Source organism: Danio rerio, chromosome 3 (assembly GCF_049306965.1).
Source record: "Danio rerio strain Tuebingen ecotype United States chromosome 3, GRCz12tu, whole genome shotgun sequence".
Classification (NCBI taxonomy): domain Eukaryota; kingdom Metazoa; phylum Chordata; class Actinopteri; order Cypriniformes; family Danionidae; genus Danio; species Danio rerio.
The window spans coordinates 28661396-28685337 of record NC_133178.1 but is presented as its reverse complement, the minus strand read 5'-3'; the positions used below and the strand labels follow the sequence as shown (position 1 = coordinate 28685337).

The window sequence follows — 23942 nt, the reverse complement described above, 5'->3', positions numbered from 1 at the left end:
TCTTTCACAGATACACAGCACATTCAAATTTTCCCTTAGTTCTCTGAAGATTTCAAACAAGCAACAGAAACTGGAGAGTTGCGTTCATTTATTAATAATAGTCACTTATTTTTCATAACTGCAAATAGTAAAGCACAATATTTGACCAGAAATATTAGATTTTTTTTGTGCGCAGTTTTTTTAAAATCATCAATTATTTCAATTCAAGACAATTACTGCACACTTGTGAGTTTTTTTTAGCCACTTTTAATAGCCACCAATCTAGTCTGTAATAATGCTTCTGTCATATATAAATTACAGATTGTTTACAAAACTGTGCTGTATAAGTATCTGAATCAGTTGATACACAGGAACTGATAAAATAGTTGATTTGTGGACAAATACTTTTTTTAATATATACACTAGGGGTATAACGATACACCAAAGGCACGGTTCGGTTCGGTTCACGGTTTTGGAGCCACGGTTCGGTACGGTTCGGTTTCTGTTTGCTGTAGGGTTTGGGTTGATGTCATGTTAACAGCAATGCTAAGGGACAATTCACTTAATAACAAGAACATCTTAACTTTTTCTTAATTAGCTTTTTCATTACATTTTTAGTACAGTCAGGATATCAGAGTAAACAACTAAAATTAAATAAATACCTCCAATATAGACTAGTCAGAAAAAAAACTATTCTCTTTAGTGCTGCCATCTTAACTAAGTAAACTAAAATTAAATAAATAACTGCAGTGTAGACTAGTGAAAGATCTTTTTCAAAAACACCATAATATCCACATTCTCCGATGAGAGGCTTGATCTCTGTGCTGACACAGACGCTCATTTTTGATTATCTGGTTTCAGTTAGATAGATAGGTTTCCGTTTAAATTAATGAAAAATATACATATAATGTGTTTGTAAAGTGTTTTTTCATGACATATTCACCAGTAAAATACATTGCGGTTGTGTCTGAAACTAATGTTAGGGTTGTAGCCGGCTGTATGATTGCCTCCCGATCTCTCTCTCTCTCCCGCTCCCTCTATGCCGGTCATTTATGTAGGTCCGCCTTCACGACAGCTGATGGCTGTCATTTCTGTAGGTCCACCTTTTTGACAGCTGATTGGTCAGGAGAGCGATCTATCATCATTTGGCGACGCAGCGCGGGAATGTAAAAAGCATGTCAGGAAGAGCGGGAGAGAGAGCGCTTTTTCCTTTGATCTCGTTTTTCGTGTATTTTTCTGACATGATTACGATTTTCGTTGTTTTTGCATAACTTTCATTTGGGTAAAATTATTTTGCATTACTTTTGCCCACTTTAAGTAATTTTGTGAGGTTTGTACATTTTTATTTCAATTGATTTGTATATTATTTTTTGGCTCCGCTCCTTCCCGACAATAGCTGTATCTCCTCAAGTTCATCTTAGTGTAAGGTGGATAGGGAACATGTCATACGATTTCCATTTTGCAAACACGTAGAAAATGTATTGTTAAAGACATCAGGTAAGAGGTGAAGGTCATCTTTGTTTATTTTATTCAGTATAGGGAAGAATGCGGCGCACGGCGCTGAAGACCTTTTTTTCTTTTCATCAGTTTTAGCGAGGTAAGAGGGGTCATTCATGAGTTAGAATTGTTTTGTTATATTTATTTCTTTTGTCTGTCTTCACTATCACCCCCTTGCTCGAGTTTAACTAATTTTTGTTTGATACTTTTGTTTGAATTTGCTACTTTATTATATTATTTTTATTAGTGTAAATATTTCTCTTTTTTTGTATATTTGGGCATTATTCTGGTTTCACTTTTGTACATTAAATCACTTTTGTTGGCAGTTCTGTTGCTTACACCCTCACATTGTGAAATTACCACACTTTTTAAATGTTTTTCCTAACAAGTAAGTTTCGTAAAAACAGTTTAGACAGACAGGCGTGTGCTTTGTCTACGACACAAATTATATTCCTGTACTCAACTGGAAAACCAAAATGTTTTCACACAGATGACTTAAATGTGTCTGGGGGATCTGCAATCTCAGAACTATGTGAAGCAGCCATCCTGCGTCCAGTAGTAACGAGTGTGATGCTCACTCAAGTCACATGACATGACATGCACTAAAATACTAACTTTAAAATATAATATTTAGAACAAATCCTCATCATTACTAAAATAATTTAATCAAATGTGATAATAAAGATGTGTTTAAATTGGTTCAATTAGTTTGAGACAAGTGACGTCAACCTCAACAATGGGCAGCAGGGGGCGTGAGAGTACCGCGGTACGCCACGAGAGTTTTGCGATATGTATCGTGGTTGGTGTATCGCGATATTTCGGTTCGGTTTTAATATCGTTACACCCCTAATATACACACATGCAGTGCACTGTTAAAAGTGATTAGGTGTTTGGCTCCAAAAGTCTAGTGGTTAGTGCATTGACACATACAGTAGTAGCACTACGTTGTTCATGAAGACAAAAGTTTGATTCCCAGCTCGAGGTTCTATTAGAACCTTTATTATATATATTATATATTAGAACTTTCGATTCAGTCACCTATGACTAGGAATAATAAACGGCAACAAACTTCTTGCTTTACAAACAAGTGTGTTCATGACTGTATCTACATTGTATAAAAATGTAATAAGAATATATCAATTGGCAACATCAAGCAGCTTTACAAGCTCTTTTTAAAAATCAATGAAGTGAATGAAATTGGAAGTCTTGAGCCAAAAAGATTCCAGTTGCATCTGCTCGTATGTGAAGATTAAGGTTATTAGATTTTTATTTATTTATTTATTTATTTATTTATTTATTTATACAGGGACAATGTACAACATGACATGTTGTGCCAGAGTTAGCTATAAAGCTAATTTACATCTGTAGTCCCTAGAATCAAATCAGTGGCTGCATATTTGATTTTGTTTAAGCCACATGTTAAGAGCAGTTTTAAAATGTGTAAAAGTGATACTCTCTCATATACACTGGTATTTTATTTAATCTTTCTGCTGCTCTAACTAAAAAACTGACTGTTCAAAAAGCAGTTCTCTTAAATTTAACCAAGCAATCACCTTAAGGCTGATTTATACTTCTGCGTCAAACACCGGCGTATGCTACGGCGCTGACGCATAGCCCGTCGTCGTGGCCATCGCCGTCACTGACGTGCACCTCTCAAAAAATGTAACTACACGTCGCAACGACGCGTAGCGTAAGCTCTGTGATTGGTCGGCTTGGTAGCGCTGACGAGTCTGGGCGGGACCGAGAGCCGCGCGAATGGCGCGACGCCGCGCGAGCGATTGTTTACAAGTGTGGAGTCCCGTGAAGGATCTCCGGATGGAAAGTTTTGTTTTGTGCTTACCTCATAGCTAAAGTTGTTGCATGTCCGCCGGTTCCTGCCTCAAAATGAGCGAGTTTGAGCCACTTGTACATCCCGGAAGTGATCAGGAAATTCAAAAAAGTAGCGAAGAAACTCAACACAGAGGAACATTTACACCTCACTGCCAACTAGCGTTTCGGAAGTGTTAATGCAGTCCGACAGAGACAGCGCGCAGAAGTATAAATGCACAGCCACGCGCGTTGCCTGCGCCGTGGGTTACGCCGGTCACTTGACGCAGAAGTATAAATCAGGCTTAACCAATGACCTAGTCTGTCTTATATGTCCTTGCCGACAATCACACATTGTTTGAGGGGTGGTGGTGCAAGATTAAATATTTAATTTAGATGCACATTAAATATTTTATACATTAAACACACATCAGCATAAAATAAGAAACAGTTGAATGTTAGTCATTTTTGTTGTGCAATACAGTTACAATGATGATAGCTCTTTGGCTTTTAGCTAAAATTTGTACAGTTTGTTTATTTATAGCATACAATGGTTTTAATGTTGTAATGTTCGTGTAGGACCAGCATGTAGCACAATAAAATAAGTGAGGGAAAATCATTGTATTCATAAAAAGTTTAGCAGCAGCCATAGGTAACTGATGCCTAATGTTTCTTTAAATCCCCAAAGCTTGCTCTAGCACAATTGGAAACCTTCTTATTAATGATCAACTATATTTATTACATCTCCATTAACTAAAATATCCGAGCAATGCTCCAATGAGGATAAAATATCTTAAATTAGGGGTGCCCAAACCTTTTCTTGAAATCGGCTGAAAACCAAACTTCATTGAGGGCTGTGGGTCAAAGTTAAATATGCCAAAATGTACTTAAATTTTTAAATTATATTTATTATTAAATTGCCATGGGTAATTTATTTGCTAATATTTCAAAATAACTAGAAAAAAAATTGCTTAAAAACATATTGATTAATGATGCAGTATAGTTTTTTTTTTTTCTCGTTTTATGATGAACCTGTTATAATAAACATGAACAATTCTATTTATAACTCAATAGAGTTCAATGCTGAATACACTAGTCGAGCTGCTCCTGCCTTTGCCTTGATTTGCTCGCTGATGTCTTCTGCATTGTCCTCTGTCTGTCAACTGACAGCATTTACATTTTAAAACTCTGATTCATTTGTAACATTTATTGAAATATTACTTTTTTTTTGTTGCTCTTAAACTAAACAAAGAAAATACAGGTTACGTTAAACACGAAAAGCCGAACTCTGTCAAAGGCCTGACCAACTCCACATCACCCTGCCTCTATTTTCAGATGGGTTCGTGGGCCAATCCAAATGTTTCCATGGGCCAACTTTGGCCCGCAGGCCCTACTTTGGGCACCTCTGTCTTAAAGCAGAAGTTGCAATTGTTAACACTGTAGGACAGGGGTCACCAATCTCGGTCCTGGATGGCCGGTGTGCCTGCAGGGTTTAGCTCCTCTTGCCTCAACACACCTGCCTGGGTTTTTCAAGTATAGTTAGTAAGACCTTGATTAGCCTGTTCATGTTTAATTAGGATTAAAGCTAAATTTTTCAGGACACTGGCCCTCCAGGAACAAGTTTGGTGACCCCTGCTATAGGACATTTATGTTGGCCACCACAAGGAAGTTTTAGATATTAGGTGATAGAACATATGATTTGCACTATTTATAAGCCCATATGGCTATAGGAAGCTATCTTAATGAAGTAAAACATGCCTGTGTGTGTTTGCAGGGAGAATGTTGTGAGGACCATCTGCACTGCTGTCCTGAAGGCATGTTGTGCAGTGTTAAGGACTTAACATGTACAAACGCAACACATACACAGCCATTGGCAGACAGGACACTAGCTAAAAAGCCAGACCTTCCCAAAGTGAGACATTATATAAAGAGTGTAAGTGATAGTACTCATAGCTGATCGTCATGCTCTAATAATAACCGCTGTTACTTAGTCATTCAGAATGATCTTCTCAATGCCTGCAAGTGAAAGCGACATCACCTGTCCTGACGGCTCCTCCTGTCCTGCTGAGTTCTCTTGTCTGCTGATGTCTACATCATACGGCTGCTGTCCAGTAGCACAGGTAAGCGACACTATTACAGGAATATCAGCCCAAAACACCAGCTACTGCTGTTGTAAATGGTGTACTGAATGGCCACAAATCGATGATAAAAAACACAATCCCTTAATAGCGTAGTTCAAAAATTCTGTCATCATTTCTTTGCCTTTTATTTTGTTTTATTTAGTTTTTTATTATATTTCAGTTGAACACAAAATAAGACATTTTGATGGTAAAATGCTGGTATCTGGCACCCATTGACTTCCATAATATTTTATTTTCTTACTATGGTAAACAACAGGTGTGCGCAAACAGAGTTTTTCAGAATATCTTCTTTTGTGTTCAACAGAAGAAAGAAACCCATAAAGGTTTAAATCCACATGAGGGAGGTCAATTTCATTTTTGGAGTGAGCTATCCCTTTAAACTAGTCTCATCCATATTAAAATATTTAATTCTACTCTCAATGTGCAAATAAAATACCTCAGATGAGAAGCAGCAGCTCATTTCCATAAAAGATTGATCTACCAAGAACTGTGCAAATTAGGTTGCACACAAGCGTAGATAATGAGAAGGTGTGTGTAATATACTAACACAGGCCTAAAGAATGTGTCAAGACATGCTTCTGGTTTAAATAACGGCACAAACACCTGTTAACTACTGTACATCTTAGCATATCTCATAGCATAGTGCATGATTCATTTCTCCTGCCATCTTTCAAGTGCATATGTAATAAGGTCAGCTATAAAAATAACTGATTTCAAAACTTTTAATGTCTAACTGTTCATTTAAAAGGGATTGTTCATGCAAAAATGAACATTTACTGACTATTTGTTGTCCCTCAAGTGGTTCCAAACCTTAATGAGTTTCTTTATTCGGTTGAACATAATGAAGATATTTTTAAGAAAGCTGGAAATTGGTAACCAAGAAAAAACAAATACTATAAAAGTCAATGGTTACAGGTTTTTCAAAAGTTTGTAAAATATCTTCTGTTTTATTCAACAGTACAAAGAAACACATAAAGGTTTGAAATAAGGGTGTGTAAAAGATGACAGAATTTTCATTTTGGGTGGACAATCTCTTTAATGTCATTAATAAATGCTGACAGCAGTTTTTTGTGCAGGAGCAAACTGTTAGTACATCTGACTCTTGAAGTTTTTGTATTTATTTATTATTATAATTAAATTAAGAGGTCTCCTGCTGGCCACATATCTTCATGTAAAGAATAGCTTACAATTCCAGTCACTCATATTTTATATGTGTATGAATATAAATATATTATTTTCTGTTCTATATTCTTTTCTGTATGAATAAATTGTCATCCTTGTCATTTTCAGGGCCTTGCATGTTCGGATGGGAAACACTGCTGCCCAAATGACCATGAATGCAGTACTGACAGCAGCTTGTGTGTCAAGCGAAAAGGTATTGAGCAGAGTTAAGCCGGGCTAGAGATAGTAATGATTAAAACATCAACTTTAAATAAGTTTTACTGTATCATGACTAACTGGAGTAATTTTGATGTGTGATTGTTTTTAGTAAAAGTTCAGACTGTTCTTTGTGGAAACGGGACATCGGAGTGTCCTGCAGATACTACATGTTGTCAGGCTGATGATGGCCAATGGGGTTGCTGCCCCATGCCAAAGGTACTGACCAAGTTTAAATTCAGTAATATGTGTGGTGACATGATTTTTGTAGAAAAAAAATACTTGAGCAGAAACTTCTATAATTCATTCATTTTCATTTAGCTTAGTCCCTTATTTATCAGGGGTCGATGGGGGAAACCGGAGCACCCGGAGAAAACCCACACCAACACGGGGAGAACATGCAAACTCCACGCAGTAATGCCAGCTGGCCTGGCCGGGATTTAAACCAGCAACCTTCTTGCTGTGAGGCTACAGTTCTAACCACTGAGCCACCATGCCACCCAACTCCTATAATATTCTACTATTCTCTTAAGAAGCGATCAATGGGGAGACCCTTAGCTCACACAGACTATGCAAAACCCTGTCCCAACATAAGTTCAAAAAAGTTACCATAGCCCTGGAAAACCCAGAAGATAATGGTGATCTTGTTTGAACAGTTTGAACAGGACGGGGATGAAGCAAAGTTGTTGTTCCAAGGTCTATAAACCTCAACATCATCCAAGTATACAGCTCATTCCTCAAACTAGATAGTGTTTAATACATACGGCTTTGGAAAGTTGCCAGTGTTCTGTCGTTTGTCCTACCCTGTCAGATTTTCCTACCTCCCATTTAAAAAATAGCTAGGACATTTTAATGACAATATATACTACCTATCAGATTGTGCTACCAGCATACATTTTAATAAGGATTGGTGAGACTGTAGTATCGCTTAACCTTATAACCATTCAAATACAGTTTTGCTAACATAATCTGAGGGAGTAGAACAAAATGTCCAGCAATCACTGTTTTTGGTTGGTCTGACCCACTTCATGGGTTCAGTCATGAAAAAAACTGTCCAATATTGAATGGTGATAGCTAATTTCTTTTTCTGGAAAAAAGCATCAAAACCACAATGCCACCACAAAACCACCATAAAATGCCAAGGATAACAGTTTAAAGGTATAACCCTGTCATCGTCTTCAAGATCACCATATTGCCTGGGCCCACTGGCTTAGATGTAACATGTGTAACATTACTGGAGGAACCGATGTAATAATGGTTTTAAAGTTTTTGTTTTTTTTTGCATTTCTTTTCTGTCTTTATAATTGTTATTGCTTTTGTATTGCTCTGTGTTGCTTTAAGGTCAAAATATTATAAAAATATAAAAATATTATATTTAAAAAAAATCTTTAAATCATTTCCAATATAGAGTTACTCATATTTTGATGGTTTAATTCAATCTGTTGGGTTATTAACGCTAAATAATGTGCAAATGTCCCCCTGGGCATTTCTTTCGGACACAACAAGTATTTCAGCTGCGTTATTTTCTCCATTATGCATATTTTCTGTAGGCTGTATGCTGTGATGACAAAATCCACTGCTGCCCAGAGGACACTGTTTGTGACGTCAAAGCCTTGAAATGCGTATCCTCAACCAACCAGGAGCTGCCCATGTGGGACAAATTCCCAGCTCGCCTTAGGGCTGAATGGGAAGATCACAAACGTAGGGTTTATTTTAAGACATTACATTTCTTTTTCATGTTACTTACAGCAACATAATTCAGCATTTTACCTCTCTCCTTCGAAATCTGCAGAAAAAAGGCCTGAAACTCAACGCACTACAGCTAGACCTACAGGCACTACAAGCACTACTACTGCAGCTAACCAAATGACTACGCTGCCTGCCGAACACCAAGGGGGTGTGTGGAAATTTGTAGAGCACAAAATATATGTTTTATGCGTACATATAAAGTATAACACATTTTTTTTAGTGTCTTCAGATGTTGCTTGTAACGACACTGCGGCCTGTCCTGATGGAAGCACTTGCTGTAAGACTAAAGATGGAGGATGGGCCTGCTGTCCTCTGCCTGAGGTAAATCACACATATCATGTCAGGCAAGTTTTGCTACTTCCGGTTTGTAAATAAGGTCTAGAACGCAGCTAAAAGTCAGACATATGACCCCTAAGCTCAGGGGAGATTGAAGAACATGACTTTAGTACGATGCATCATTTAACAACACTTCAAAGATGACGGCTAGTTTTGCTTCAGGAAAATTAGCGCAGAGCTACTTTATTTTAATCAAATAAATAAACATTCAAGTATGTTTACAGCCCAAAATTAGTGGGAACTCTGCTAATAAAGGCGAATAAAGGCTATTTCTGGTGCAATATATAATGTTCTTTATTTTGTCAGCTGTATTCAGAGGACAGCTAGCATTTTCTGTTCTTTTAGTTTTAGCCATGACAGGCACAACAACATGAAATGTTATGAAATCTTCACATCTTGTGAAAATGTGATGCACAATTGACTGGAATGCATTTAGGATGGAAGTGGGACATTTTACTGGTGAAATTCTCACCTCATACTGTGTCTGGAACGCAGCTTCAGGCATTACATCTTTATATTGCTACAAATCCTGAAGCAGAGTGTGTTTTGGGTAAGGTTAGAGGTGTGTGTTGATTTTCTCTGCAGGCCGTGTGTTGTGAAGACTTCATCCACTGCTGTCCTCATGGTAAGAAATGTGACGTAGCTGCGGGGTCCTGTGAAGACCCTTCAGGCTCTGTGTCCTGGGTGGAGAAGGTTCCTGTCCGTCCTATTAGAAAACAGAAAGTGGCTGTTACACAAGGTACAATTCAGTTTACTGGTATAAAACTGTATAATTGTTCACTGTATAATACTACATTTTATTGGTTCTTATAATGTTTCAATCATTTGTAGTCTCTTCAGTGTCTTCAGATGTTCCCTGTAACGACACTGCTGCCTGTGCTGATGGAACCACTTGCTGTAAGACTAAAGAAGGAGATTGGGCCTGCTGTCCTCTGCCTGAGGTAAATCAACTCATTAGATCTGTTTATTTAGCAAGATTAGTTGGGAGCACAGTATGAATAATAAGCTAATAAGAAGAAGGAGTGCTCTGGGAAAGCTTGAGGGTCTACAGAAAATTTGAGAAAAGAATTATGTAGGTTGTAAAAGTAAAATATATATATTTTAAATATATCCATCTAACAAAACATATGCTGTCACCTTCAGAGGTAGATTTTTTCTAGACATTATTTAAATAATATGAATGTATATGCTACCTTTCAAAACATCTTGTTATGCTCAACAAAGCTGCATTCATTTAATCAAAAGCAGTGAATAAAGTTACATGTTTAAAAATAAGAATTTTCATACATTCATTTTCCTTCGGCTTAGTCCCTTAGCCGGCTTAGTCCCATTATATTTTTGTGAAAGCTGATACATTTTTAGAGAATTATTGGATGAAGTTTAAAGGAATAATACTGATTTGGAAAAAAACTTATATTTTTCCAGCATAATAAAACTAATATAAAAATGTTAAATAATAATTATAATAATAATAACCAGTGATCCCTGTCAATAACATAATAATTAAAGATTGAGTGTAATTGATATTGACTATTCATAATCTATGATGTTTTTAATTATGTGCCCAAACTATTATTTGACAATAAAACTATAGTCAGAATAATACATTGTTCTGGTAATATAAGAACAGTTATAAGTCCTTTTATTTGTGCATTGCCTGACTAGCTAAATTATATTTTGCTTTTATGTGCATTTGTCCCTCTGTGTTCTGTTGTTCGGTTGTTCTGTCATAGGTTAGTGTTTTTATGTATTGTATTTTATATGTATTATTATTGTATTGTATTTTTTTCTCTTCTATATTGTGTTGTAGTTTTATAAAATACAAAAAAGCACATAAATAAATGTTAAATAATAATACTAATAATTTCTTTTTTTTTTTTTTTATTTGTACTCACTCCAGACTTTTGAATGCCGTTAAATATACATCTTTTTCATTATTAGATCAAATGTGAAAATTTTGCTTTAATATGTTATGGGTTCAGTATTTTAAAACAATCGAACCTAGTATTTATATATCGTTATCTTTACATTGGTGTTTTTTTTACAATGAGTTTAACAAATATAATCCCCCTGAGAAGGAAAATGTTAAAAGCCCCTGTCTTGAATTATATAAAACACTGGGCTAAGTTCATTAGCAAAATATATTGCTAAGGAGACTATTATTGTCATTTATTCGCATATTAACATAGATATGTTAATCACCCGGCACCATGAAACAGTAGACACAATATTAACTGTTAAACCTAAAAAACCTAAAAACCTACTAAGTTCAAATACTGTTTTAACTTTATTTTGTAGGCCGTGTGCTGTGAAGACTTTGTCCATTGCTGTCCTAAGGGCAAGAAATGTAACATTGCTGCTATGAAATGTGAAGACCCTTTATGTACCAGAGAACCCTTGGTAAAACAGACACCTGTGCAATCAACTACTACTCCCAATGTGATTGGCACACAAAGTAAGCCAATAAACACTCAGTAAGGCTGAATCAACTTGCAGGTACACATACAACAAAACAAAACACTCTCTGTTTACTTTTTGAATGTTCAGAGTCTGACGTTCCCTGTAACGACACTGCGGCCTGTCCTGATGGAAGCACATGCTGTAAGACTAAAGATGGAGATTGGGCCTGCTGTCCTCTGCCTGAGGTAAGTCACACATTAACAAGAAGCTTCATCTCATACAACAAATCCTGAAGCAGAGTGTGTTTTGGGTGAAGTTAGAGGTGTGTGTTGATTTTCTCTGCAGGCCGTGTGTTGTGAAGACTTCATCCACTGCTGTCCTCATGGCAAGAAATGTGACATAGCTGCGGGGTCCTGTGAAGACTCTTCAGGCTCTGTGCCATGGGTGGAGAAGGTGCCCGTCCGTCCAATCAGAAAACAGAAAGTGGCTGTTACAAAAGGTACATCAACACAATGAATACAGCGCATTCAAACACTGTATACAATAGGGCTGAAAGATACTGGAAAATCTGACATTAATATTTCGTTTTTCTGTTTATATTGTGATACGAATACAATTTCACTGGATAACCTGAATAGATTTGTTTGGAAAGAATTGTGATTGTAATAATTGTGTAGAGGAGTGATCAATAAAATATGAGCCAAATTACAAGCAAAGGTAAGCGTGAAATAAACAGTACTTGATGATTTTCTGGGAGTCCATCAGTATTCAGGTACAGATATGTAATAATCAAATGTAAAATGGCACTGTATAGTCTTTACTGTATAGTTCAATAAATGCATTTTTCCTTTATTAATGTTACAAACAATACAATTACTTGCGCTCAAATGGTTTAAATTCTTTTGAAATTCTCATACAGTCACAGGCCTTAAAAATGCATGCGCAAATGAAAAACCTTCACTGTAGTATGGTTAAACTCTGGAGTGACTCACAAATCTTATGTTTTTTGAACTGTGATCCAGACTATGTGATTATTGCAGATGAACAGATTGCAATAATGGTTATAAAACATCATATTGTGCAATCCTAGTATAAAAGGAATCATTTAATTTATTATTATACTGTTTGTATCATTTGTAGTCTCTCCAGTGTCTTCAGATATTGCCTGTAACGACACTGTGGCCTGTCCTGATGGAAGCACCTGCTGTAAAGATAAAGATGGAGATTGGGGTTGCTGTCCTCTGCCTGAGGTAAGTCACACATTAACAAGTAGCTTCATCTCATACAACAAATCCTGAAGCAGAGTGTGTTTTGGGTGAAGTTAGAGGTGTGTGTTGATTTTCTCTGCAGGCTGTGTGTTGTGAAGACTTCATCCACTGCTGTCCTCATGGTAAGAAATGTAACGTTGCTGCGGGGTCCTGTGATGACCCTTCAGGCTCTGTGCCCTGGGTGGACAAGGTGCCCGTCCGTCCAATCAAAAAACAGAAAGTGGCTGTTACACAAGGTACTTTAAAAACTTGAATTACTTCAATTAATTTGTCCTGTATGTTTTATTGGCTATTAAGTAATATAAAACAGTCTAGAACAGGATTTAACCAATCAGAATCAAGTACCCGAACTATCCATTTTAATTAAAAAAAAAAATTGGGAGGTCACTGGGAGGTGACATGGGCCTACACGTATGGAACTTACCCTAGTGAAGAGGTACTACATGTTGGAACCTCTAAAACTAGGCCCTTAGGGGTAGGATATTATAGACAAGACAGAGGAAATGCTGTCAAGCAAAAGACAGCTGTTTTTATAATAACGGTACACATAGGATTACTGGTTAAGCAATTACAATAGATGGAACACCTAGCCAAGTACAGGGACTGCCAATAGGGCATGCTAACACAAATACTGGGCCTGGTGTCAACCTCTCCACTGAGTTAGACCACTTAGGGTGCCAGCGAAACTTAAAATATCTGCTCTTTGAACTTCTAGAAGGGCAACAAATGGCAAGCATATTCTTTAGTGAGGAAGAATGTTATTGCAAGTGAGACTCTAAGGCAGTTTATCCCAAATTATGTAAAATTACCAAGTATACACAAAGAAACCAGCTGCATTCAGAGACAATAGAATTTTCCGAATGCATTAGGTGCCACCCAGCCCACAGCTCTAGAGGTCTCTGCCAGAGTGGGGTAGAAGTGAAAAAGGGGCAAAAAATGCATCACCGGCGAGCCCAGGGGGCAATTTACCCATGGGCGACAGGCCACTTGCCGATGGGCTATGAAGTCAAGCTCTGTGCACTCATATCCAAGAGAAGGCCACACTTTGTGTGGAGTGAAACCTCATCTTGAGGCTGGTACTCAAAGGTGATGATGACATCCACTATCTAGTGCAGGGGTGACCTGCAGATTTTCAACCGCAATTAGACACACCTGAACAAGCTAATCAGGCTCTTTCTAGGTATACTAGAAACCTCCAGGCAGGTGTTTTGAAGGAAATTGGAGCTAAACTATGCAGGACACCAACCTTCCAGGACCGAGTTTGGGCACACTTGATCTAGGGAAACAAGCTTTGTTTAGAAAACCCTGTCCCTTCTACCGGCCGATGAAGCAGACAGACAGCTGCTCAGATATTCTAAAGCTTGCGGTGTGGTCTACATAATGTGCACAGGGTGTGAATGAGACACACCAAGGCTGGCTTTGCCTCATCTGAGGACAGTGCTTGCAAAATTACCATCTGATCTAGTGGAGTGGAGGGAACCTTGGGCACATATCCAGGTCAGAAATTCAGAATGACATGAAAGTCAGCTACTGTGACATCTGAAATGGGTATGAGAGGCGTTATAGGAGGGTTATATCTTTATCTAAAAAAAAACTGATGATCAGGTTGTGCTTTCCCAATAACATGTCATCGACTGCATCATAGTGAGCAGCAAAGGCAGTGACTTACACATTTAAGGGGATTAGTTACTGCCTCAGAACCAAACTTGTACTTTCAGGATTTGTCCATGGTTCTTTATTCTTTCTAATAAGACTCCTCGAAGGAGGAGCTGTTGCAAGGAGATTGAGTTCCAGAAACCAGATCTGGATGGGCTAGTTGGGATGGGTATCATTCTCCGTAACATTGCACAAAGTTTGTATAAGTAGTTCGTGTGGTGGAGCAATTGGGGTTGGAGTTTCTATTCTCCTTGGAGTGTAAGCTGTAGTAAGAGCTACATGCTATTTAAGAATTGTTCTGAGAAATCCAACATAATACAAGGATTTATGTCAGTTCCACTAGAGATATATAATTTTAGTGGAATCTTATGATCAGTGTGTTCAGAAACTGTTTGTATCATTTGTAGCCTCATCAGCATCTTCAGATGTCCCCTGTAACGACACTGCGGCCTGTCCTGATGGAAGCACATGCTGTAAAACTAAAGATGGAGGATGGGCCTGCTGTCCTCTGCCTGAGGTAAATCACACATTAACAAGTAGCTTTATCATTAAAGCCCTTTATCTTGTACCACAAATCCTGAAGCAGAGTGTGATTTGGGTAAAGTTAGAGGTGTGTGTTGATTTTCTCTGCAGGCCGTGTGTTGTGAAGACTTCATCCACTGCTGTCCTCATGGCAAGAAATGTGACGTAGCTGCGGGGTCCTGTGAAGACTCTTCAGGCTCTGTGCCATGGGTGGAGAAGGTGCCCGTCCGTCCAATCAGAAAACAGAAAGTGGCTAATACAAAAGGTACATCAACACAATGAATACAGCGCATTCAAACACTGTATACAATAGGGCTGAAAGATACTGGAAAATCTGACATTGTAATATTTCGTTTTTCTGTTTATATTGTGATACGAATACAATTTCACTGGATAACCTGAATAGATTTGTTTGGAAAGAATTGTGATTGTAATGATTGTGTAGAGGAGTGATCAATAAAATATGAGCCAAATTACAAGCAAAGGTAAGCGTGAAATAAACAGTACTTGATGATTTTCTGGGAGTCCATCAGTATTCAGGTACAGATATGTAATAATCAAATGTAAAATGGCACTGTATAGTCTTTACTGTATAGTTCAATAAATGCATTTTTCCTTTATTAATGTTACAAACAATACAATTACTTGCGCTCAAATGGTTTAATCTCTTTTGAAATTCTCATACAGTCACAGGCCTTAAAAATGCATGCGCAAATGAAAAACCTTCACTGTAGTATGGTTAAACTCTGGAGTGACTCACAAATCTTATGTGTTTTGAACTGTGATCCAGACTATGTGACTATTGCTGTGACTATTGCAGATGAACAGATTGCAATATTGGTTATAAAACATTATATTGTGCAATCCTAGTATAAAAGGAATCATTTAATTTATTATTTTACTGTTTGTATTATTTGTAGTCTCTCCAGTGTCTTCAGATGTTGCCTGTAACGACACTGTGGCCTGTCCTGATGGAAGCACCTGCTGTAAGGATAAAGATGGAGATTGGGGCTGCTGTCCTCTGCCTGAAGTAAGTCAAACATTAACAAGTAGCTTCATCTCATACAACAAATCCTGAAGCAGAGTGTGTTTTGGGTAAGGTTGGAGGTGTGTGTTGATTTTCTCTGCAGGCCGTGTGTTGTGAAGACTTCATCCACTGCTGTCCTCATGGTAAGAAATGTAACGTTGCTGCGGGGTCCTGTGATGACCCTTCAGGCTCTGTGCCCTGGGTGGAGAAGGTCCCCGTCCATCTTAGAGCAGGTCAGAGGCCATCTGGCAAAGTGAAATGCAACGCTACTCATGGTTGCCCTGAATCCAGCACTTGCTGTAAGAACATTGCTGGAGAATGGGGCTGCTGTCCTTTCTCTCAGGTATGGTATTTTTCAGTTCGATTCATCTTTCTTAATATAGCGCTTTTACAATGAAGATTATGTCAAAGCAGCTTACAATGAAGTTCTAGTGAATTGAACTTCAGAGTTAAAGTTCAGTTTAGTTCAGTGTGGTTTAATTTTTTACTGCTGAAAGTCCAAACACTGAATAGCAAATCCATCGATGCGCAGCTCCACAAGTCGCAAGTTTTTCATATTTTTAATCTAATCTTGCATGAGTATCCAAATGAGGAAATACACACTCCATTTTCAACTTTGAATTTTATCGTTCATAGTGACATCCCTCGATGCCTCTATAACAGTGACGTTCTTTAAGCACTCAGCAGGTCTAATGCCCATCAAAGCTGCATTTATTTGATTAACGTACAGTAGAAACGATACTTGGTTTATTTGTATACATATTAAAGAACCGTTTATATCAAACTAGTACACACAGGAGATGTTTGGGGACAAAGTCTTGACAAATATCTTGAAATACAACATCTGAACAGTGGCATACCACAAGCAGTATTGTTTACTCAAGTCCATTAAATTATTAGAAAATAACATGCATGTACAATAGAAACGATACTTGGTTTATTTGTATACATATTAAAGTGCAGTTTATTCCTGTGATGTCAAAGCTAAATTTTCTCTAGTCTTCAGTGTCACATGATCCTTCAGAAATCAATCGAATATGATGATTTGGTGGTCAAGAACCATTATTATTATTATTATTATTATTATTATATTTTTTTAAGTGTTGAGAATACTTATTTTGCAGTGTTTGTCAGTAAACAGTGATACACTTTTAATTTTTTAATGAATGAAAGCATTTAAAAAGCAGCATTATTTTAAAAATCTTTTTGTTTGTAACTTTTTAAATGCTTTTGCTAACTGAATTGAGTTGAGTTGAGTTGAGTTGAGTTGAGTTGAGTTGAATTGAATTGAATTGAATGGGGTATATGCACACAGACTTTTAATTTCAGTCAGCCAGCCCCAGGGCTTTCGTTTAATTGTCATTCTTTACAAAATTGCAGCGTTTAAGATCTGATTAAAAAAAACAAACAAACAAAAAAAAAAAACTTCCATCTTCACTAACTGGCTGAGATGCGATACAAAGTGAGTATCAGACCAAATAAGAAGCACTGCATTAAATTATAGTTTTCAGCACCATGTCTTCAAAATATGCAAATTAATTTTACGCCAGTATTTTTGTTTGTTTTATTTTTTCTTAATTTTCAAATATATTCATTCCCAAACACTATGAGCGCTATTATACACCCGGTGCAATAAGGCCCAAGACATGTTTCTATGACGTGTTGCTATTTTCAGACCATAATTTTCCTGATTTCAGCCATGTTGTTTAAATAGCAAATCCATTTGCGCCACTTTGTGGACTCATGGGTGTTTCGCTTTAGATAAGAGGCGTGTTGAGGAACTAAAATAGACTGCACAATAGACCAGCTGAAAGCAGGTGTAAAGTCCAGCTCAGAGCAAGTTAGCTGTGCGCCTAGCTTACACATTGCTTAATACACACAGGATATACATCAATACACAAATATCTTTACAAATGAAAAAAAAATTAAAGGATTAAAATGCTACAAAAATGACTATTTTCTACATAAATATAAAAACTACTGCCTCCATGCCTCCATCTCGGGGGGCTTTTTTTAGTTTATTCATGACAATTTGCTTTTGTATAATGTTATTATCAGTAGTAGTATTATTTATCATATGCATATTTATATTTGTTTTAATAAAAACAAGCTTTGCCCTCTTGTCATGTTTTAGACCATATGGGGCATAGCATGTGTATTTGGATATAACTCAGTTTTTTGACCACACTTCGTTATTATTGTTCAGTTATTCGTTTGCTGGAAATAAGAACTGAATTTAGAAAAAGATTTGAAACAAATACTTGCGCTTAACAAACTAAATTAATTATGTATAGGCTAATGGATGTCTGTGAGTACAACACGTTTCCTTAACCACGAAAGAGAGTGAAAGTGAAAGTAATGAATGAGGAGGCTAATTCTCTCATTCTCGTGCTGCAAAAGGTCTGTTTATCTGTTTTCTCTCTAGTGAAGTGTTCAGTTTTTCCACTTACAAAGTCAGCCATGTAAATAGCAAATGCACCATGGCGTGACGCAACTGACTCTTAAAGGGAATAGGAGTTGAGACTCTTATTGGTTTATTCCCAAAACACGCCTATAACTCATTAAGAGAATAAGCTCAACCCTGTTAGACCATGTGCAGTGGCGCAAAGCGAATTTTTCCATCCTTAAAATAGCAAAAGTGGATTCAGACATGCCCTTAATTCTTTTGCGCCCTGTGCTTTGGACTTTGCGCCTAGATCGTTAAAATAGAATCCTGTAAAATAGAGTCCTGTTATCTAGAATAGAACAATGCATATTTTTTAACCACTTCAGTCTAAAATTACAAGTATTTAGAGAAACATAGCAATGTTACTAAGGATAATAATAACAATAATATCTTATAATATATTATATATATATATATATATATATATATATATATATATATATATATATATATATATAAACCAAAGCAAAACAAAAAATAATAATAAAAAATATATATATAAATAAAATCTATTAATTAAATGATATATACATATATATTTGTAGAGTAATTCTTAATATGGTCAACATATTCAATAAAGGGGTGCCATATTTTAATTGTTTACTCAGTCCTCTTAATGAGTATCAAATGTTTTTAAGGTAAAGACAAGACATCATCTCTCTGGTCCGTTGAATAAAGGTGGGTGGAAGGGGATCACCCCAGTATTTTCAATGGAGTTTCTGTGCTAGCCTGCTGCTAATGACGGCTCCTGCGTCTTTCATCTCTTTTTACGCTTTAACAACTAAATGGAGGCTTAAGTCTGTTTAATTGATTATATTTGAATTGCATTACAACATCGATGCTGTAAAAATAACCTTATGAAATTGAAAATAGTCACATTAAGCTTTCACCGGAAGTTCATCATTGGCTGAAAAACACTAGCTTTGCTTATAGTCCATTGAATTGAACTGAATTGAATTGAATTGACCTTAAGCTTCTGAATGGTGGAAACTAAAATAAAAGTTATTGTAATTTCGTTTTGCGAAAGGAACAAAACACAAATACCCCGAAAAAAGCATATTTTAGACTAATTTTGTTAATCTTTTTTATCATAAAACAGTTATTAAAAGTCAGCCTGTTCTGCCTGCAGGCTGTGTGTTGTAGTGACGGATTCCACTGCTGTCCTCAAGGCACCACTTGTGACTTTGTAACATTAACCTGTAAAAGCAACAGCACGTCTGTACCAATGTCAGTCCTTATCCCAGCCTCAGCTAAGGAGGAACAGAGAAAGCATGAGGAAGTGAAAGTGACAGTGGGGAAATACGGTAACAGGGTTCCATGTGATGCTCAAACATCCTGTCCAGATTACACCACCTGCTGTCTTATTGCAAAAACCAACAAATGGGGCTGTTGTCCACTGCCTAATGTGAGTCTGACTCTGTTGCATATAAAATTAATGTTTATTAGTGCTAATCATTCCTAAATTCTCGGAAAAACATGTTCTGCAGGTTGTTGTTTTTCAACAGAACCGGTTGTTCTGTTTTTTTCCATCATGACTTTGCTTTTTTTTTGCAAGTTTATTTACAGGCACTTCCTTGTTCATGTAGCAGAAATGCACAATCATGACCCAATTGTTTGTAGACACTAAATACAATACTGTTTAAAAGCCTGGGGTTTTAAATTTGACAAAATGTGTTTGTTTCAATCACAGGGGACCTTTCGTGCCCCTTTTTACAGGATATAAAATAAGTCTCTGATGTCTGTAGAGTGTGTATGTGATGTTTCAGCTCAAAATACCACACAAATAATGTTTGTAACTCTTTGAAACTGCCTTAGGCTTTGATCTTAATTTTTGATGACAGTCGCTTTTAATTCAAATGAGATTGTGTTCCCAGCCCTCTTTTCAATAGAAGGCGGAGCTACAAATACCTATGTGTCAGCATAGTGGCAGATTCAAAAACAAGACTACTATCTTATGCCAATTAGGGAGAGATTGTCACTTAAGGATGGGATAATGTACGACAGGCCCTTGAATTATTAGAAAAATAATGCACGCCTGAAGTGCCTCATTACAATATGTGTGTGTTTTTTCAAATGATTGCTACGATGTACTATGCTTAGCACCCTTAAACACACTGTTCAGATGTAGTATTTTCAGATATTTGTCAAGACTTTGTTCCCAAACATCTCCTGTGTGTAGTACTAGTTAGATTGTGAAATAGCTGAAATCATTCAGTGTAGTGATATGGAAATGTGGTCAAAACATGCCTGGAACTACTTTAGCTTAGCGGTTCACTGAAAATATAGGCAGACCTTACAAAGTTTATCAGCCAATCAGAATCAATCATTTGGCTGACCCTTGTATAAGACCAAATAAATGCAGCTTTGGTGAGAATAATGACTTCTTAAGAAGACATTAAAAAATCCTATCACAGTCTTTTTGAACGGTGTGCGTTTGTGTTAGTAAATCGAAACAAATACAATATTAAATTAGCTTAATGTTTCATGCAAAATGGTTTGTTTTTATAATGACACTATTTCTTGTTCTTCCTCAGGCTGTATGTTGCACAGATGGAGAGCACTGCTGTCCGGCCCACTATAAGTGTAACCTGAGCAGTGTGTCTTGTATTAAGGGAGACGTGGTGATCCCCTGGTACAATAAAATCGCTGCTGAAAGCACACCAGCTCCAAAGTTGGATCTCGGCGTTGTTAAATGCGATGAACAGTCGAGTTGCTCTGCAGATTCGACCTGCTGCCTCTTGTCTAAAGACGAAACGGGCTGCTGCCCTTTTCCTGAGGTAAAAATCTGTGATTATGTCATGTGTGTATATTTATTCCTGTTCAATATATTTAATACACCTCATGTATGCCGTAGGCTGTTTGCTGCCCAGACCAGAAGCACTGCTGTCCTGAGGGCTACAGATGTGACCTGCGCAGACGCTCCTGTGTAAAGACCACTAGGCTGTACGTGGAAATTACTCAACTCACTCACATCCGCAGCAACAAGCCCCAGCCAAGTGTTGTAGTGAAGGACGTTCAGTGTGGTGGTGGATTCAGCTGTCATGATGGTGAGACCTGCTGTCTAACCTCACAAACCACATGGGGATGTTGCCCGTCTCCAAAGGTAAGGGATAAAGCGCTCTATTTCTAAAATTCACATCATTATTTTGCATTTAACAAATAAATGTAATTTTATCATCATTTAAGGAGCAAAAACTACTTTTTTTTCATGGAATATATCTAAAGAACAGTGTTGTCAAAAATTGGTTCTGGGGAGCTGTTGTCCTGAGGAGTTTAGCTCCAATTTACCACAACACACCTGCCAGGATGTTTCTAGCAAAGCCTAGTAAGAGCTTCATGATGTGCCTCAGGCTTGTTTGTTTGGGGTTGGAGCTAAATTCTGCAGGACACAGTTTGGGCACCCCTGCTATAGACCATTGTTATTTATATAGTGCTTAGCTTGATAATTACCAGAACAAAACCATGAAATAAAAGTTACCGTGACTGACGTCCTGACTGAATAGGCAGGTTAGGGTATTTAGGCAAGTTATTGTATAATGATGGTTTGTTCTGTAGACTATCAAAATAATATAGCTTAAAGAGGCTAATAATTTTGACTTTTAAATGGTTTTTAAAAAATTAAAAACTGTTTTTGTTCTAGCCAAAATAAAACAAATAAGACTTTCTCTTTAAAAAAAAATATCATCAGACATACTGTGAAAATTTCCTTGCTCTGTTAAACATCGTTTGGGAAATATTTTTTTTAATAACATAAATGACTGATATGACAGACATAGTGAAAGACTTTCCACTTTTAACCTTTTGTGACAGAATAATAAAACATTTGTATATAAAAAGAAAATAAAAATCAAAGGGGGGCTAATAATTCTAAATTCAACTTTATGTATGCAAGTATGTGTGTGTGTGTGTGTGTATGTGTGTGTGTATATATGTGTATGTATATATATATATATATATATATATATATATATATATATATATATATATATATATATATATGTATATGTGTGTATGTGTATGTATATATATATATATGTATATATATATATATATATATATATATATATATATATATATGTATATATATATATATATATATATATATATATATATATATATATATATATATATATATATATATATATATATATATACTTGTTTACTTAAGAACATAAATATAAATATTTTAGTCGTTTTAAACTAGTTGCTAGTCACTGAATGTAAAACAATTGAAAGGGATTGTTAACTCAAAGAACTCAAATTACAAACAAAGGTAAAAGTGAAATAAACAGTGAACTCTGCTGAACAGGTTTTTTATGTCCATATAATGAAAGTCAGTGGCGTCTAATACTGTAGTACACCCATTACTGTTATTACATGAAAACAAACATTCTTCACAATATCTTCATGTTTTGTGTCAACTTGAAGTATTACATTTCTGAGTGAACACTGTAATGTTGACATAAAACAGTGTTCAGTTATTTGTGGAACTTATGGTCGTGGTTAAATGAGAAATGAATCTGTCTTCTAAACAGTTATTAACTTCATTTAAAGATGCCAATTGGCAAAAAAAGAGGCCACGTCAGAGAAGGAATATCTCTAGACTGCATGAATGGAAATGAGCACTTGTCTTCTGATCTCAGTTCTATTGACTTTACTCTACATTCAAATGGCAGGCAAACTGTACGTGTCTATCTCAGTCAAATGGCTGTTCCTAACTCTATCCTCGGCTTTGTATTCTGTCTCTCTGTGAAGGCGGTGTGCTGTGATGATATGCAACACTGCTGTCCCGCGGGGTATAAGTGTGGGCCGGGTGGCACCTGTATTTCAGCCGGAGACTTGGACTGGAGCAACTGGGTCAACTGGAAGTTGTTCTTCTCCAAAAAGAAACGAGCCCTAACTCTATAAACATCACAGCAGCACATTGATTTTTACCAAAGACACTTACATGCTCAAGTGTCTGATATTTTTTTTCACATTTTACATTCCTCAATGTACTAATCAGTGATAATCAGATGATTAATTTCACATGGTTGATTTTATTTGCAGAAGAAAATGTTTAATAAGGACTCATTTTGGTAAGTTTCCATTGTCTAAAAGGTAATACCAACTACGCTTTAGTCAGAAAGTATGTGTCATTTTTGTAAAGTGTGTTCATAAAATGACCATCGTTACTGCTTAGTGCTGAGGATTTATTTATTTCCTAAATTGTGTAAAAATGTAACATATTAAAGCGTAGATGACCTCTAGTGGCATATCTTTCATTATAACTCGCATGTGGAAATGTCAGGTTTATAGGTTACATTATTTCAGACTTGACATCATGCAGTCTTGTGATTATGACTAGATCACCCTTGACAAGGAAATGTATTAAATTAAGATCTACCAGATATCCTCTTTTTAATTTCCCTTGGTCCTTACTCTTGTGTGTGTAACTTTTTTCTTCATTAATTTAAAGGGTTTTAATACTATATTAATTAAGCTTTGTGAAAGATATCTTAAAGATTTCTCAGCATTTCTGTATTGAATATTTCTCACAACGCATCTGAAACCTTGTCGGCTGTAATAGAAAAATAAAAAGAGAAATGCTTGTGTATTTTCTTTCGTATCTCCTGTTCACTTTTTCCAATTTCATTTATATTTGAGCATTTAGCAGACTAAAATCAGTGGAATCCAGTATTGTTTTGAACACCAATTACCTTTCATTAAACTGAAATAAACATTCTTCTGAATATCTA

The 23942-nt window shown here is 36.5% G+C and overlaps 2 protein-coding genes and 1 long non-coding RNA gene across 18 annotated transcripts in view; 1 reads left to right on the top strand and 2 right to left on the bottom strand.

The window, feature by feature from the left end:
* ifi35 (interferon-induced protein 35) overlaps positions 1-3409 on the bottom strand; it is a 14127-nt gene extending 10718 nt beyond the window's left edge. The window contains exon 1 of the mRNA XM_068217208.2: positions 3317-3409. The gene's annotated coding sequence lies outside the window, so the exon portion shown is untranslated. The remainder of the gene's footprint in view (positions 1-3316) is intronic.
* grna (granulin a) overlaps positions 1-23942 on the top strand; it is a 27127-nt gene extending 3185 nt beyond the window's left edge. The window contains exons 4-25 of one of the 16 annotated variants that reach the window (XM_073943606.1): positions 5057-5194; positions 5274-5402; positions 6714-6798; positions 6913-7019; positions 8351-8501; positions 8593-8697; positions 8779-8870; positions 9471-9624; positions 9726-9826; positions 11184-11340; positions 11433-11530; positions 11631-11784; positions 12426-12535; positions 12636-12789; positions 14617-14726; positions 14843-14996; positions 15652-15761; positions 15862-16101; positions 19334-19609; positions 20739-20981; positions 21059-21307; positions 22960-23940. In XM_073943606.1, coding sequence (XP_073799707.1) covers positions 5057-5194; positions 5274-5402; positions 6714-6798; positions 6913-7019; positions 8351-8501; positions 8593-8697; positions 8779-8870; positions 9471-9624; positions 9726-9826; positions 11184-11340; positions 11433-11530; positions 11631-11784; positions 12426-12535; positions 12636-12789; positions 14617-14726; positions 14843-14996; positions 15652-15761; positions 15862-16101; positions 19334-19609; positions 20739-20981; positions 21059-21307; positions 22960-23112 — 3270 coding nt within the window. In that variant the 3' untranslated portion in view covers positions 23113-23940. 16 annotated transcript variants of the gene reach the window in all.
* On the bottom strand, positions 23012-23925 carry grnaas (granulin a antisense). Its single transcript, NR_002877.1, is given in 1 exon segment — positions 23012-23925. It is a non-coding gene; the product is annotated as a granulin a antisense (long non-coding RNA).